This window comes from Aspergillus caelatus, assembly GCF_009193585.1.
Source record: "Aspergillus caelatus strain CBS 763.97 unplaced genomic scaffold BDV27scaffold_448, whole genome shotgun sequence".
NCBI lineage: Eukaryota > Fungi > Ascomycota > Eurotiomycetes > Eurotiales > Aspergillaceae > Aspergillus > Aspergillus caelatus.
The window spans coordinates 1-15,107 of record NW_022475711.1 but is presented as its reverse complement, the minus strand read 5'-3'; the positions used below and the strand labels follow the sequence as shown (position 1 = coordinate 15,107).

Genomic DNA, 15,107 nt, shown 5'->3' with positions numbered 1-15,107 from the left:
ATCGTTTCTCGTTCCTGGTGTGATCTGCGCTTTTGCCTTCTTCATTTCTTCTTTTACCTTTTGAGTTTGGACTGTCAATGTGACCTCATCGGAAACTGGTGGGACACAACTTTCGGTTTATTTTTCCCTTTGCCCTGGGTTCCAACCGTGTTAGTACTAGTTTGTGGTAGTTCTGAACTGCTCGTTGAAGTTGAATTGGTTGTGGTGAGATGACCTCATGATTTCTTTTGACCTACCGAGTCCCTGGGTTGGGTTTCTCGTGGACAAAAGCCACTGCATCATAAGATGACTTCGAATTAAAAATGGTGAAAAAGAAAAAGAATAAAAATAGAATATAAAAAGTAAGAATCAATGTACAGTATCTGAAGGCTTAACTAGGCGGCTGAGAAGGATTTTCCTCCTCGTTCAAGAAGCGGTAAGAATAAGTAGGGGATTCCTCAACAACTCAGCTTAGTAGTTGAGCTATGGCCAACGCTGACTTGTTGTTGAGTTATGGTGACAGTGCAGAGTCACGTCCGCCGCTACTACCCTAGTACCCATGTCTACCACCCTCCCAGGTGAAGGGCTTGTTGTGCATCCATCGTGCCACCTCCGGATTAAAGGCAACAAATCACAACGGGCGCTGGAGGACGGAGGATTCGAAAAGAAAGCGGATTTTACCAGGTGTCAGTGGAGTGGTCCCACCTATCGTGTGCTTTCAAGGCCAATCACACCCTCATCACCCTTGCATGGCTCGAAAACCAATGCAAGGCTTGCTATGTTTAGCATCTTAGATCGGCCGCTAGGCTCGATCAGGTACCATTGATGGGAACTTTTGGATTCGTGAAAGTTGTGCTTGCCGGTGTCCGACTAACATAGTACAGAACTACTTTACTTACCTTTGGTTCATAGGAGAGATAGTAGCATGGTCTTATTGTTGGCACCTTGCCGATCCTAGTATACAAGCTCAACTCACTACCTTTTTAACGCTCCTATGGGATGGGGGAGAATTGGTACTAGTCGACATTAGCCTTCCTTTCATCCTATCGTCAGGCGCCGATCTCATCGTAAGGCATCCAACCCTGAGTTTGATTTATTTTGTTCGACAAGAATAGATCTGGGATGCTGCGTCTTGATAGAGCCGCCGCCACAGCGTGGGCTGACTGTAGTGTCGTCTTACACGACATGCGAATCGTCAACCTGACCGGTTGTGGCCTCGATGGCTCGTGTTCGAATTCGCAGGGTCCAAGTCGATAGCCGAATAAACTTTTTACCACCCAACTTAGTGGAGATATTATTAGAGATGCTGCAATGATTGGTTTGCACGCGACTTATCAAAAGTATTTTGGGTCGTTAAGTTAAAGAACTAGCAGAACAACAAGTCAATCTTGGAAAGCTTTCTTGATCCATTTACCAGATTTGGGTTCCATAGATCGCAGGTGGAGTCAAAATCCGAAGAGGCGTCTACCTGCTTGGCTAGGAAAAAGAGAAAGCAAAAGGCGGAAAACCCAAAAGGCGGAAAACCGGGACGGCTGCTTTGATAGTAGCCCTTAGTCACCGTTCGAACAAAGTCTCCTGGCTGTTAGGCTTCTCAGTGGCTCCATTCAGCGATGGGTACCGTACAATTTAATTTGTCAGAACAAAGCCATGCGTCCCTGAGGTCCTAAGGCTTCCTCTTTTTTTTTTTTTTTTTTTTTTTTTTCCACCTCCACCGGGAGTCGGTCATCGACGGTATACGGCATGTCCTCGGTAAATAGACTGAGAAATATGGAGTTACTTCTCAAAATCGGGACGGGGCTGTCCCAAGGGGGGAAAGACTGGGATAAGGGCGAAATATCGGATTAACTACCTTTCGAATCTTCTGCCCCGGGCTCCAAATTAAGAAACTTCCAATAGGAAATAGGTTTCGAGATTCCAAGTTGGCACCTGGGGACAGAAGATAGGGTTGCCCGATGTGGAAAGGGGTGCAGTGGGGTAGGAGCCTTTCTCCAAAGAACTAATAATATGTTGTGATGGGTTAGGGCATCGTTCCCTACTGTTCGTTTTGTATTTGTATTTTTATTTTTATTTTTAATTCTCTGTCTTGCATGTCGATTCTGCTACCCGTTTCACCTTGAGACTGCCTATTTCTACCGAGGTACGTTTCTTAATGATCTATAGGGCGTAGGGCGTGGGAATGCGAGGCACTTCCCGTTCTATATTCTGTGCTTCTTCTACATGTACTAGTTATCACATCTCGGTGTCTGCCAGGTTGACTACTAGGTTCGATCATACTATATCTGATTGGACGGGTACTCCGAGTGGGTCTTTGTGAATAATGTATACCGAGGCACCTAACTTACTCCATGCATAGTGCAGAAAGAAGCAAAGAATCTGAATGGAAGGGTAGGGTAGGGTTACGGGCCAGAGGAAAGAGACAGAAAGAGGCGGTGCAAATCTGATGCTGCCACTATAACCATAGTAGCTCCCGTCAAGTACCAAGGTTCCTTAGTCGAATGAGGTCATTTCACATTTTCTGATTAGTTAACAAGGCGAAAAAAGAGGGAGCGAAAAAAAAGCACATCAGAGAATTTTTAGGGAAAAACACAGAAAACTAAAAATTGAATAAAATAAAGATAGATATATATATAGAGAGAGAGAGAGAGAGAGTAAGAAAGAGAAAAGGAAGTAAAGAAAAAAAAAGAAAGAAAGAAAGAAATGTTACTATCCTTCTGCTGGATGACTTGGACTCATCATCTTATCTTCTGACAACGTACATAAAAGGCGTAAATAAACGAAAGCCACCGGTCATGGGAAGCATCATAACAGGCCTGTAGGTATTGCTGAATCGAAATCCTTCTGTGTACGAAGTCCCAAAGTTCCCTCTCTCCCATGACCCTTCCTTTTCCATCCACTTCCCCTTCTGCAGCCCTGACTGATCCCATGCTTTTCCACCCTCTGGGTGGATCCACAGGCTCAAGGCGGCGTGGACCGCCCGAACGGTGTCTGCTGCTATTCTTTGCTAGCACCCTTGCTAGTAGGCTTCTGCATTTGGATTGGGTATTGAGGGTTTTCCTTCGAATCATATTTGCATTTGTTATTATTTTAGACCTGAGCTAACCTACCTTCAGCAAGAACACCCCCTCCACTCTCTTTTTTTCCCTCTCTTTTTCCTTTTTTTTTTTTTTTTTTTTTTATGTTTTTCCCACCTCTTCCGAGAACTACCAGAACACGCTATCTTCCGTCCTGATGGAATCTATCCAGACTAGTAGCTTAGTTATCCCCGAACCACAAATTTGAGGACGGGCGGTTAAGAGAAAGTAACCCGAAAAAAAATAGATAAGTAAATACAGCCGAAAAGAAAATCTTAAAAAATAGAAAATACTCCCAAAATAAAAAGAAAAGAAAAGAAAAGGGATGCCATGAGGTCACTTTTTTTCTTTCTGCCTTCTGTGGATCTCCGAAGGAAAGCGGACACCGCGGAAACTTCGTCGAAGAATATTATGGAGACTGCCCATTCTCACGCTCTCCATGGACGGACTGGTAACGGTTCAGATGTGGTGTGGAGGAAGGAAACCCAGGAATCTTCCACTGGAGCAAAAACCCAGCAATTACTATCCTTCAACCCAACCAGAATCCCTAACTAAACCAGTACTGGGCTCCGCCGGAGGTCATGCTCCATAAATACATCCTCCGTTACTATACGGAAATACCTATGGATATCTCTGGTTTAGCAATGGTAATAATAATTATTAGAATCAATAACACTCGATCACTAAACGGAATTTATTTATTTTTGTTTTGTTTTTCAAAAAAAAGAATATTAAAATCATAACAATAATAGTACTGATAATTATAACAACCCATCTTTCAACACGATTACAAGCTAAGATAGTAAGTGACCTAAAAAAAACAATAATAAAATAAATTATGAAGCAAGAGCCACGAAGGAAAATTAGAATGAAATAAAAAATATCTGATCTATATAAGTTAGAATATGAAGGTAAGGTAAAAGAGAAAATCTCGAAGGAATTATAATAATAAGAATCATAAATCACCGTCAATTTTCTTTTTTTTTTTTTTTAAAAAAAAATATCCTAGTTTTACATCAAGAGAACCCTGGGTGTCAAATCTTCTACTATTTACTTGACTTTTACCAACCTCATTCAAGCCCCAGTATTACTTACTCTATCTTACTGCTGCCTTTTACCAGCCTATAACCACCCTCGATTCTTTACTTGTTCCCTCTTACTTTGCATCCCCGCCACACTAAGACTAAGGACCAGCATCCTTTTCCAGTGCCCTTAACCACCCCATCCCTCGGCCTTAGTGCTAAAAGGGAAAAAAATAATATATCTCTCGTCACCTCGTACTGGTCCCTTGTCTGGTTTGGCCTTTTCTTTTTTTAAACCCTTTAAACTTCTCACCTCCTCTTCCCCGTTTTATTATTACTTACCCTTTCCCCCTCCCCCTCTTGGTTTCCTGTTATGGCACCTTGAACGGATTCGACTACTACTTCTCTTACTTTCGTTTTTACACTCGCTCATCGCACGTTCGCCATCACACTCGCTTTGTGTTTGTTTCGAAACTATATAACGTTCGCTACGTTGGTTGACGAAGAAGAATAACAATTTAAAAAAAGGGAAAGAAAAAAAGAAAATACGAGAAGGTCTTACCAGAAACAGTGGAAGAGAACTCGAAGACAAAAAAAGAAAATAAGATCAGGTTACAGGGAAAGGAAAAGAAGAAAGCGGATGCGTTGACGGTTTTAATTGCACTTCTATATACTACTGGGTCATCACGGGATATCGCACTCGCTCTTCGTTCGACGACTTTCGTTTTGCCTACTTCTGCCTGGACCTCGATTCCGTGCAGATCTGCCGACTTATTCACCCTTGGCATCTCATTTTGACAAGAACGAAAGGTGCCTGTCTAGGAGGATTGGCTTTTGATTGACTGACAGATCATTTTTTACTTATTCTGTGCGCACTATTCAATTGCCGTTTGTCGGGTCTCAGAAAGGCTTACAAGCTATAGAGGAAGGACCCGCAAACTCGTTTGTACTGCGGGAGGGACATCAAGATCGTCAAGTTGTGTCCCCAGTCCACGACTCCCCTCCGTCATTTACTTTCTTATTCAGGCTTTTGTCTGGTCTCGATTCGTTCAAAGGGTGGGCCTCTAAACGGTCATCTACCAATACTCGTACCATTTCGATCTGGGCCTACAGTATCGTGAATCATTGTCTCGGCTAAGGGCACCATTTGATTACGAAACTCCCAGCAAAGTTCTCAAGTGAGCTCCTGGAGAATCTAAAGGGCTTCAAATTCGCTACAGGGTGTAATCTCTTAAGGTTAGTTTAATTATCCCCTTTGCCACTGATGCCATGTTGCCTTGCATCCATCCCCTTCCTTTTGGGCTCCTTGCTTCTCCCAGGTCGTGCCCTTGGGGCACACGGGCCCCGAGGAAAATTAGGGCCCATGATGGACTTTCCCAGGTGCTTGTCATTTCCCCGACTGGTTTTGCTCCCCTAGCCCCGGATGTTTGTTATTGACATTCTTATGGCGTAGGCTATTTCGTCAGATATTTGGGGACGGTGAACTTTGCATAATAGCTTTCCGCTAGCCTCTCCTGCGGTTTTGAATCCTTTATTACTCTTGGTCAGTCCTACTAGCTTATGCAGCAAGCCGATTCCTTTGACCTTGAAAAGGTTCATACTCATTAGCTGGGTAGTTCGTGGCCTCCAACTGTCTTTCAGTTCACCTGGATCTAGTCGGCTCTGGAATTGTGAGGAAGAGTGAAACCTCTCCTGTCTCTATCTGCATCGACTTGATACCACTCGCTCGTTGAGATTGGTCTGCGGAATCCAGTCACTGTCTCGTACTTGGAATTATCATACGTCCTTCGCAGATGCACACTAGCTCCCTATAGGTGGCTTTTCAAGCAGTATTTGTTAGCGTGGCTTATCTCTAGCTCTCGTCCTGCAGCCATCCTTTCGGGTCTCACTCTCCGTCGTTGGATGCTGGTCGTTGATTCGAAGCCCGTTGTTGCGTATTCCTTGTTGAGCCTGACAGCCGCTTCGTGTCGTCACTCGTTTTGTCTCGGAGAGCAATTCAAGACTCTCCGCCATCCTATCGTTTCCTCAGTTAAATTCGCTGTCATTCGCTTCTAAGCGGTTGTGTTTCGTTGCAGTTTCTGCAACACCTTCAAGCTGGCTTACTCGAAGGCACACGGTGTTTTGGTACGTCGACATGCCTCGTCCTGTCTCTCCTTTTGCTGCCCAATTGTCCCTGTTCCAACCATCTTGCCTTGCTTTTTCCTGTTCTGTTTAAGAAGCTTGGTTAAATTCCTGTCTCGCTAGAGACTTCCAAATTGTCTTGTTGTCTCGACAATACTGGACGTCTGTTAACATCTTCACTTCACAGTTCGATCCTGATTTTCAAACGCCGTTGATTCTAGACGAATCCTTAGATTTATCAGACACTGAAGAGTCACGGTTTATCGGTTCGCTATCAGACGGCCTGTTGGCCAAGTCTCAACCCATCCTGTCTATGTCTACTCTTCAGAAGCCCCCACAGGCGGCCTTGCTCGGTAAGTTTGGTCGGAACTGGTACTCCGGTGCTTCACGAGGAGAAACATAGTGGCGCCCCTCCTCATTTTTAAGTCAAATTGCTGACTATATATCTAGATTACGAATCTGCTCGGTCCGTACAAGATGGTGCCTCCTATTCCAGTTTCGGTCAGGCCCCATATGTGACGAGCACGCCAATGGTGCCCTCCCCCATGGCCGATCATGCGAGTCAAATATCCGACTGTGTCCCATACATGGGTAATCAAGAATACGCCAGCTCTTATGAAGATAGCAGGTCACCCATGCTAGGTGGCGAATCCCGCCAACTACCGGAGGTTATCTCTTATTCTCCTCAAAGAGGAACAGAAGGTACTCGGGTGTTTGTGCAAATCCAGTCCCCATATGACCTTCACACTTCATCTTATGCAACTCTTTACCTGGTTTTTGGTTCGAAGAAGTGTGAATGTGTACCACACTTCCTGGGATTCCAAGGCTCTTTGTTTCAGTATGCCCTCTCGGTGGATACCCCCCCATTCATCTCAACGGGTTCGCCGTCTTTCGCTGTGCCCTTGCAAGTGGCGATGAATGCCCAAAATGAGTGCCCTTCCACTACCCTGCAAGTAGGTGTATATACATACGAAAACGCATCCCACCCCTCGCCGTCGGACGAGTCCCAAAAGAGGAGGATCGCGTCATACTCGGATGAGCCTATTTCAGGCAAGAGGACAACTGGGCCGCCAATCCCGGGCAAGGAACAGCCGCCAGCCTACTCTTATTCACCATATTTGCAATCTTTGCCTGCGATGAATGGCTTCGTCGCTCCATATCACCCAACCTCCTCACCCCGAGTTGCTCCAGCGCAGTACTCGACTGTAACGGCAACGTCACAGTCCAACATCCGAGCACCCTCGCCCCTCGCTCCTTCATGGAATCCTTCATACGTGACTGTTCACGGAGATGCCAGAGCTCCTGGGTTCGCTTATGCCCACGGCCTCCGCCAGCAAAAACCAACTTCCCCCGCGCGGCTCTCTAACCCAACGCTTATTCGCACCTCTACATTGCAGCAGTCCAGCAGCCTTGGTCACCATACCCAGTCGTTCAACCCCTATGCCATGTATCCCTCGAAGGCTGTTTTGAAGCTCAATGGCAGCTTGGACTCAATGACGGAAAGCTGGACTAAAGAGGAGCGCGAGGCCAAGCGTCGCTTGGTTCAATTCACTCGTATGCAAAGTGGAAGCACCATCCATGCGGATTTTAATCCAGTTGCTCCTGAAGACCGTGCTCCCAACAGTATCTGCATTAGTTGCATCTACTGGGATGGCAAAGATGAATGCTTCATAACCAGTGTTGATACCATCTACCTCCTTGAGTCGCTTGTTGGCGTCAGGTTCACCGTGGAAGAGAAGAATCGTATTCGCAGGAATCTGGAAGGCTTCAGGCCACTTACTGTTTCGAAAGCAAAAGCCGATAGCGAGGACTTCTTCAAGGTGATCATGGGCTTCCCCGCCCCGAAGCCGCGCAATATTGAGAAGGATGTCAAAGTATTCCCCTGGCGGATACTTGGCCATGCACTGAAGAAGATTATTGGCAAATATGTAAGTGGTGGATACTTTATGCTGCAGAGCTTTGGCGCAAATACTGACGTACATGGGTCACAGTCCGCAAGCTACTCTTCGACAGCTGGGGCACTTCCCACACCCATTAGCTCAACTTATACAAGTAACGGCGCCACATCGGACTCTGGTACTGAACCCCCGAACGCGGCATCCCCACAATCTGTCTCGGACACTGGTCCATCAACCACCTATGGTGCCCATGTGGCAGCCGCAGCCTATTCCCCTCCAGCACATCTCCCCGGCCATTCCATGACCGGCACTCATGAACTACGAGCTGTGCTACCTGCTGTTAGCCAACCCTATCATCCTATAGCTGCCCCCTACTCTTATCCAGCGGTCTGCCAACAACAGGGTCAACTTGGTCTCACTGCGCCTGTTAGCAGGACTTGGGAAATCAACCCTCTTATCAACGCTCCTGGGACAAATGGAGGCCCCACCTACAACTACCTGACTCCGATGTCATACTCTGTTCAAGACCCGTCTCATTAAGCTGGGACGTTTATAATATGTCACCTCTTTTCCAATCGCATTGCACGGCGTTTTCGGTTTTGTGTGTTGAGTTTACCCTTTCTGATATCCATTATCGTCACTCCTTTTTTAAGCTACGGCGCTGGGTCAATAATCATGTCTTACGTGCTGGGACCATTTCAAGTTGGCTTCAGCGTTTTTTGTTTGATGATCATTCGTATGATCCGATGTCTCTCCTTTCCATTATTCTTCATGTCTTAATGCCCCATCTTTTCGTCATTTAAAGCCTGTTGACATGACGCATTTTAGACGATCTGTTGTCCGTTCCCTCCAGCATTTGCATTATATATGGGCATTGGGATTTCACTCCTTTCCGGAAGTTGTACAATTATTTTGGCATAGCATGGCGCTGCTGTCGTTCCTTTTGGTTTCGCAGGTCTGGGTATTTGGGATTGTGGGTTGGATGGCGAAGGAAAAGTGTGCAGTGTCTTTTGTTTGGATTTCTGATGCGCTGTGGTTCACTTGTGCCTTGAGCACATTGAGACCTCAGGCAGACTTTGTGTTCTTTTACTTTGGGTCGACCTCGATCGGGCGAGATTCCACTATATATGCATAGCTTTGGCGTTTGTGAATACCGCTATCTTTATTTATTTTTTATTTATTTTTGTTTTTTATTGCTTGATTGATTCCATTCAACCACATCTGTGTTATTGATTGACTTGAGATTGGTTTTATAGTATAGCAACAATATTCCGCCTTAATAATAGCTGATTGTTCTTTCTACTTGGTGATTCCTTCGAGCCCTAATCCCGTACGTACCCTATGCCGTAATTCCGATGGTACCGTACAATCGATACATGCTTACCGTACATACCGTACGAGAAGAGAATTCCTGACCGAGCTTATCTTATCGCCACATCACCTGACTCGGCGGGACATCGGCGATGGCAATTTGAATGCAGATACAAGATGAGCCATGACTCAAAACGAAGTGTGACTTTGATCGGGACTACATTTCGTCCTTCTCCATTTACCCCCTTATATTCCACCCATTAACTGACCTAATTGACACCCCGGGGGATCCACTTCATTCTCTATCTTATTGTCCTTTCGGAAAAGTCCACCGCATTTCTGGTCTTTGGACCCCTCCCCTCATTCACCACCGACACTATGGAAGACATCAAGAAGACCTTTGCCAAGGCTAAGCAGGAGAAGCGCGCCGCCTTGGTAGCGTACATCACTGCTGGATATCCTACCGTCGAGGAGACTGTGGATATCCTCCTTGGCTTGGAAAATGGAGGCGCCGGTACGTGACGGTTCCCCATACCCCATCACTTATCAGTTCCGTTTTGGAATGCAGTTCACTGACGCAATGGGGCGATTTATGCAGATATTATCGAAATGGGAGTGCCCTTCACTGACCCCATCGCTGACGGACCGACAATCCAGAAGGCTAACACTAAAGCATTGGAGAACGGCGTCACAGTCACCACTGTCCTTGAGAAGGTCAGGGAGGCCCGCCGCAGAGGTCTCAAAGTGCCGATCCTTTTGATGGGCTACTACAACCCTATGATGCGTTATGGTGAGGAGCGTATGCTCAAGGACTGCAGAGAGGCCGGTGTCAATGGTTTCATTATGGTCGATTTGCCCCCCGAGGAAGCTGTGCGTTTCAGAGAACACTGCACTAGCAATGGGTAAGTGAACGTCTTCGCATGATATCCTTCATTTGCTCGTTCAAATGGCAATTTGTTGACATGCTATACAGACTTTCTTTCGTCCCCCTCATTGCCCCCGCAACCTCAGAGTCCCGCATGAAGCTCCTGTGCAAGATCGCCGATTCTTTCATCTACGTCGTTTCGAGAATGGGTGTTACCGGTGCCACCGGAAAGCTCAGTGCAAACCTTCCCGAGCTCTTGTCTCGTGTCCACAACTGGTCTGGCAATGTGCCTGCTGCCCTAGGATTCGGTGTCAGCACTCGTGAGCACTTTTTGACTGTGCAGGATCTAGCTGAGGGATGTGTTATTGGTAGCCAGATTATCACTGTCTTGGGTCAAGCCCCTGCTGGTCAGGCGGCTAAGCACGCCGAGGAGTATCTCTCCAGTGTCACCGGTCGCAAGCTCGAGAGGGATGCGCAGGGTGCAATTATACGCCAGGTCAATGTGATCGATTTCGTGGAGAAGAAGGAGCAGCCGGCCGTCTCACAGCCCACAGCCGTTGTCACTGATGTCGATGCGCCTTCGGGGCCGGGATTGGCCGACCAGCTTGAAGCTCTCAATGGCGGAAATCCTTCTGCGCAACCACAGCGTTTTGGTGAGTTCGGTGGACAGTATGTTCCTGAATCCCTCATGGACTGCTTGGCCGAATTGGAGCGGGGATTCGCAGAGGCTTTGAACGACCCCAAGTTCTGGGAGGAATACCGTTCTTACTACCCATACATGGGCAGACCTAGCAGCCTTCATCTTGCCAATCGTCTTACAGAGCATGTTGGAGGCGCAAACATCTGGTTGAAGCGTGAGGATCTCAACCATACCGGAAGTCACAAGATCAACAACGCACTAGGCCAGATTCTCCTTGCCCGGAGACTGGGCAAGACAAGAATCATTGCTGAAACGGGCGCTGGTCAGCACGGTGTTGCTACTGCGACTGTCTGCGCTAAGTTTGGCATGGAGTGTGTTGTCTACATGGGTGCAGAAGATGTTCGCCGTCAAGCCCTGAACGTTTTCCGTATGAAGCTCCTCGGTGCCTCCGTGGTGGCCGTTGATGCTGGAAGCCGTACCCTGCGTGATGCCGTCAACGAGGCCCTCCGTGCCTGGGTTGTTGATCTGGATACCACTCACTACATCATCGGCTCTGCAATTGGGCCTCACCCGTACCCTACCATTGTGCGTACCTTCCAGTCCGTCATTGGTGACGAGACTAAGCAGCAAATGATGGAGCAAATCGGCAAGCTGCCCGACGCAGTCGTCGCTTGTGTCGGTGGGGGCAGTAACGCCGTCGGCATGTTCTACCCCTTCTCTAAGGACACCAGCGTCAAGCTTCTGGGTGTTGAAGCCGGAGGTGATGGCGTCGACACCGACAGACACTCTGCCACCCTCTCTGGTGGTAGCAAGGGCGTGCTGCACGGTGTCCGCACCTACGTTCTGCAAGACGAGCACGGCCAAATCTCCGAGACCCACTCCATCTCCGCCGGTCTCGACTATCCCGGTGTCGGCCCGGAACTGAGCAACTGGAAGGACAGCGACCGTGCCCAATTCATCGCCGCCACCGATGCCCAAGCACTCGCCGGTTTCCGCGCCCTCGCCCAATGCGAGGGTATCATCCCTGCACTGGAATCCTCTCACGCCATCCACGGCGCCATGGAACTCGCCAAGACCATGAAGAAGGGCGAAAACATCGTCCTCAACCTCAGCGGCAGAGGTGACAAGGATGTCCAGAGCGTTGCCGATGAACTTCCCCGCCTGGGTCCTAAGATCGGCTGGGATCTGCGTTTCTAAAAAGCCTTACTACGACTGCGTGCTAAACGCAAAACTTATGTACCTATTGGTTTGATCTAGTTTAGATATCCGGGCTTCGCGTAGCCCTACGGTTGATTGATTCGATAGACGTTCGCTGATGAGCGATGATAAAATAAAGAGAAAAGTTTCCTTACATTGCACATTTATTATGACGTCATTCCTGGTTCGAAGATCTGTTTTGGATATCCAGCATGCAGGTTGTTTAGACTCATTATCTTTTTCTTTTTTTCTTTTCCCATTCCTTATGATCCCATTCCATCATACCGGTAACAGTAGATTATTCCTCACATACGTATCCAGTCTCATCGAGAGGATGAACATAGAAATGACCAATATGATCTATATGATATACAACTACGACGAAGAGTATATGCAAAGTTCGTAGCGGACAAAGACAGAAGAATAGCTTAACATGCAATGATAAAGCAAACACGAACAATAGATATCTCGGGATAAAAAGAAAACCGCCCGCCGCCGTCATCCTTCTTCTCATCTTCGGGAGCCCAGTTCATTTATACGGATCGAATCTAGGTCTCAATGAGATCACCAGTCGACGACTGAGTCTGTTCAGGAACGCTGTTGTCCCTTGTGTCCTTGTTGGCGATCTTACGGGAGGAGCGGGCGTAGAATTCGTCCAGGACGCGCTTGGGGATACGGTTGAGGAGGTCCTTGGGGTAGATGCGGAGCAGGTTCCAGGCGATGTCTAGGGAGTCGTAGATACTGCGCGATTCGTAGGGCGACTGGCTGATGAAGGTTTTCTCGAACTTCTCCAAGAATTCGAGGGATAGCTTGTCTTCGGAGGACAGGGCCTCCTCACCGACGACTGCCTTCATGGCGGCTGTCGTGGTAGTTTTAATTAGTACCGCATGGCTCGTTGGGACTCATATTAGGGGTAACTAACCGGCATCTCGTCCAATAGCGTACTTGGCGTACAGCTGGTTGGACACATCAGAGTGGTCCTTACGGGTACGACCCTCACCAATGGCAGACTTCATCAGACGCGACAGAGATGGAAGGACGTTGATTGGAGGGTAGACACCCTTGTTGTACAGCTGACGGTCAATGAAGATCTGGCCCTCAGTAATGTAACCTGTCAAGTCGGGAATAGGGTGGGTGATATCTAACACGAGGTTAACACACAGTTTCTCTAATCGAAGGAGGAAAACCAACCATCGTTAGGCATAGTCAGAATAGGAATCTGAGTGATAGATCCGTTACGACCCTCTACACGTCCGGCACGCTCGTAGATAGTGGACAAGTCAGTGTACATGTAACCGGGGTAACCACGACGGCCGGGCACTTCTTCTCTAGCGGCGGAGACTTCACGGAGAGCATCACAATAGGCCGAGAGATCAGTCATGATAACCAGGACGTGCTTCTCCAACTGATAAGCGTAGTATTCGGCGGTTGTCAGGGCAAGACGAGGAGTAATGATACGCTCAATGCTGAAGCAAACAGTCAGTATCGAATGTATGGTAAACGCAGAAGGACCCCGAGTATTTGTTGATGGACGTACGTTGGGTCATTAGCCAAGTTCAGGAACAGCGTGACACGCTCCATACTGCCGTTCTCCTCGAAATCACGGGTGAAGAAACGACTAGTCTCCATGTTAACACCCATAGCTGCGAAGACGATCGAGAAGTTCTCTTCGTGTCCGTCGTGGACGTCCTTAGTCGGCTTGCCGACCAAGCCAGCCTGGCGACAAATCTGGGCAGCAATCTCGTTGTGTGGAAGACCGGAAGCTGAGAAAATGGGAATCTTCTGACCACGAGCAATGGAGTTCATAGTGTCGATGGCAGAGATACCGGTGGAGATCATTTCTTCGGGGTACACCTTTACACCATCACGTTAGCGAATTATAGCACCGTCATCGAATCCACGGGGGCATAACGTGTGCGTACTCTCGAGTAAGGATTGATAGGTTGACCATTGATATCCAAATAATCCTCCGCCAACACCTTAGGGCCCTTATCAATGGCGCGACCCGAACCATCGAATACACGACCCAGCATGTCCTCCGACACACCCAGCTTTAAGCTGTGGCCGCTGAACTCGACCTTGGTCTAAGACAAAGTCAGCATGACGACTCGATTAAAGTGTGCAACCACCAGACTCGATTATTGCCGTTGTAGTATACCTTTTTGACATCAATACCCGGAGTACCTTCGAACACCTAACCGGAAAACCACGTTAATGCTCCGCCCGCAAGCAACTTCTATCAAAGAATTATATTCTAGAGTACTTCGCACCTGAACAACGGCTCTGTTTCCTATTTATCGGGTACCTGAGTTAGCTTGTCTGATCGATCCTATATGACGCTCTTCTAGATAAGCTCAACATACCTCTGGCTTCAAGGACCTGACCAGACCGTTCGGTACCATCAGGAAGAGTCAAGGACACAATCTCGTTGTATCGGGGGAATTTAACCTAAGACAACATCGCTGTAAGCATAAATAATTGACAAGCAAGCTTCTTCAGCTCGCCATCAGAGACACAGTGGAGGGGCATACATTATCCAGGATGACCAGCGGTCCGTTAATACCTGCGATGGTATTGTAGCGAATACGAGGCTTGACGGAAGTCATTCTGGGGTCAACGAATTCGGACGCCATGGCTGCAGAGTTCCTGACCAGCTGCCGAAAATGGATACAGGAGGGGGCCACGAAGGAGAGGGTGGGGAGTGAAGGAAGAGGAGCTCCTGACGTCGGGGCCAAGTGAGATCGTACGTAGTCCGATATGATGGCTGGTCTCCGCAGTCGTTGGGCGGTGACCCGTGCACGTGATACCAGCTCGAGCTATGACATCGTCTACAGACATATATACATACATAACTTGTGAGACTCAATTTTGGTTGTCGAGGGAACTTGTCCCAACTCATTAGGTTTTATTCTGATCTTTAAGTGTCATGAGAATATCCGTGTGCTGATGGTTGTCATATCAAACTGATCCACATGGCAATATGCGTGTCGGACGTCATTCAAA

General features: G+C 47.7%; 4 protein-coding genes across 4 annotated transcripts; 3 read left to right on the top strand and 1 right to left on the bottom strand.

The window, feature by feature from the left end:
• Nucleotides 1–6,506: 6,506 nt before the first annotated feature.
• On the top strand, nt 6,507–8,631 carry medA (transcriptional regulator medA; the record flags this gene model as incomplete). Its single annotated transcript, XM_032073699.1, has 3 exons — nt 6,507–6,546; nt 6,644–8,121; nt 8,185–8,631. 3 exons carry the CDS (start codon nt 6,507–6,509, stop codon nt 8,629–8,631), a joined length of 1,965 nt encoding a protein of 654 aa, XP_031920567.1.
• A 137-nt stretch (nt 8,632–8,768) lies between these two features.
• On the top strand, nt 8,769–9,401 carry BDV27DRAFT_85096 (uncharacterized protein). Its single transcript, XM_032077775.1, has one exon. It carries the CDS (start codon nt 8,906–8,908, stop codon nt 9,224–9,226), a length of 321 nt encoding a protein of 106 aa, XP_031920566.1. The 5' UTR covers nt 8,769–8,905; the 3' UTR covers nt 9,227–9,401.
• Nucleotides 9,402–9,604: 203 nt separating this feature from the next.
• trpB (tryptophan synthase TRP5) lies at nt 9,605–12,364 on the top strand. The gene is made up of 3 exons (XM_032069415.1): nt 9,605–9,916; nt 10,001–10,304; nt 10,376–12,364. The coding sequence occupies exons 1-3, from the start codon at nt 9,781–9,783 to the stop codon at nt 12,102–12,104; spliced, it is 2,169 nt and encodes a 722-aa protein (XP_031920565.1). The 5' UTR covers nt 9,605–9,780; the 3' UTR covers nt 12,105–12,364.
• BDV27DRAFT_139248 (H(+)-transporting V1 sector ATPase subunit B) lies at nt 12,365–14,883 on the bottom strand. The gene is made up of 9 exons (XM_032069414.1): nt 14,636–14,883; nt 14,468–14,552; nt 14,375–14,394; nt 14,263–14,298; nt 14,027–14,188; nt 13,642–13,958; nt 13,296–13,570; nt 13,027–13,245; nt 12,365–12,963 (listed from the first exon to the last, which is right to left on the bottom strand). The coding sequence occupies exons 1-9, from the start codon at nt 14,735–14,737 to the stop codon at nt 12,653–12,655; spliced, it is 1,527 nt and encodes a 508-aa protein (XP_031920564.1). The 5' UTR covers nt 14,738–14,883; the 3' UTR covers nt 12,365–12,652.
• Between the last annotated feature and the right edge of the window lie 224 nt (nt 14,884–15,107).

Bases quoted from the DNA above. Each gene is read 5' to 3' on its own strand.
- trpB (XM_032069415.1), top strand. From the start codon at position 9,781: ATGGAAGACATCAAGAAGACCTTTGCCAAGGCTAAGCAGGAGAAGCGC. The intron at 9,917-10,000 runs GTACGTGACGGT...CGATTTATGCAG, and splicing joins CTTGGAAAATGGAGGCGCCG to ATATTATCGAAATGGGAGTG. The intron at 10,305-10,375 runs GTAAGTGAACGT...CATGCTATACAG, and splicing joins GAACACTGCACTAGCAATGG to ACTTTCTTTCGTCCCCCTCA.
- BDV27DRAFT_85096 (XM_032077775.1), top strand. From the start codon at position 8,906: ATGACGCATTTTAGACGATCTGTTGTCCGTTCCCTCCAGCATTTGCAT.
- BDV27DRAFT_139248 (XM_032069414.1), bottom strand. From the start codon at position 14,737: ATGGCGTCCGAATTCGTTGACCCCAGAATGACTTCCGTCAAGCCTCGT. The intron at 14,553-14,635 runs GTATGCCCCTCC...ATGTTGTCTTAG, and splicing joins CGCTGGTCATCCTGGATAAT to GTTAAATTCCCCCGATACAA. The intron at 13,571-13,641 runs GTACGTCCATCA...TGTTTGCTTCAG, and splicing joins AACTTGGCTAATGACCCAAC to CATTGAGCGTATCATTACTC.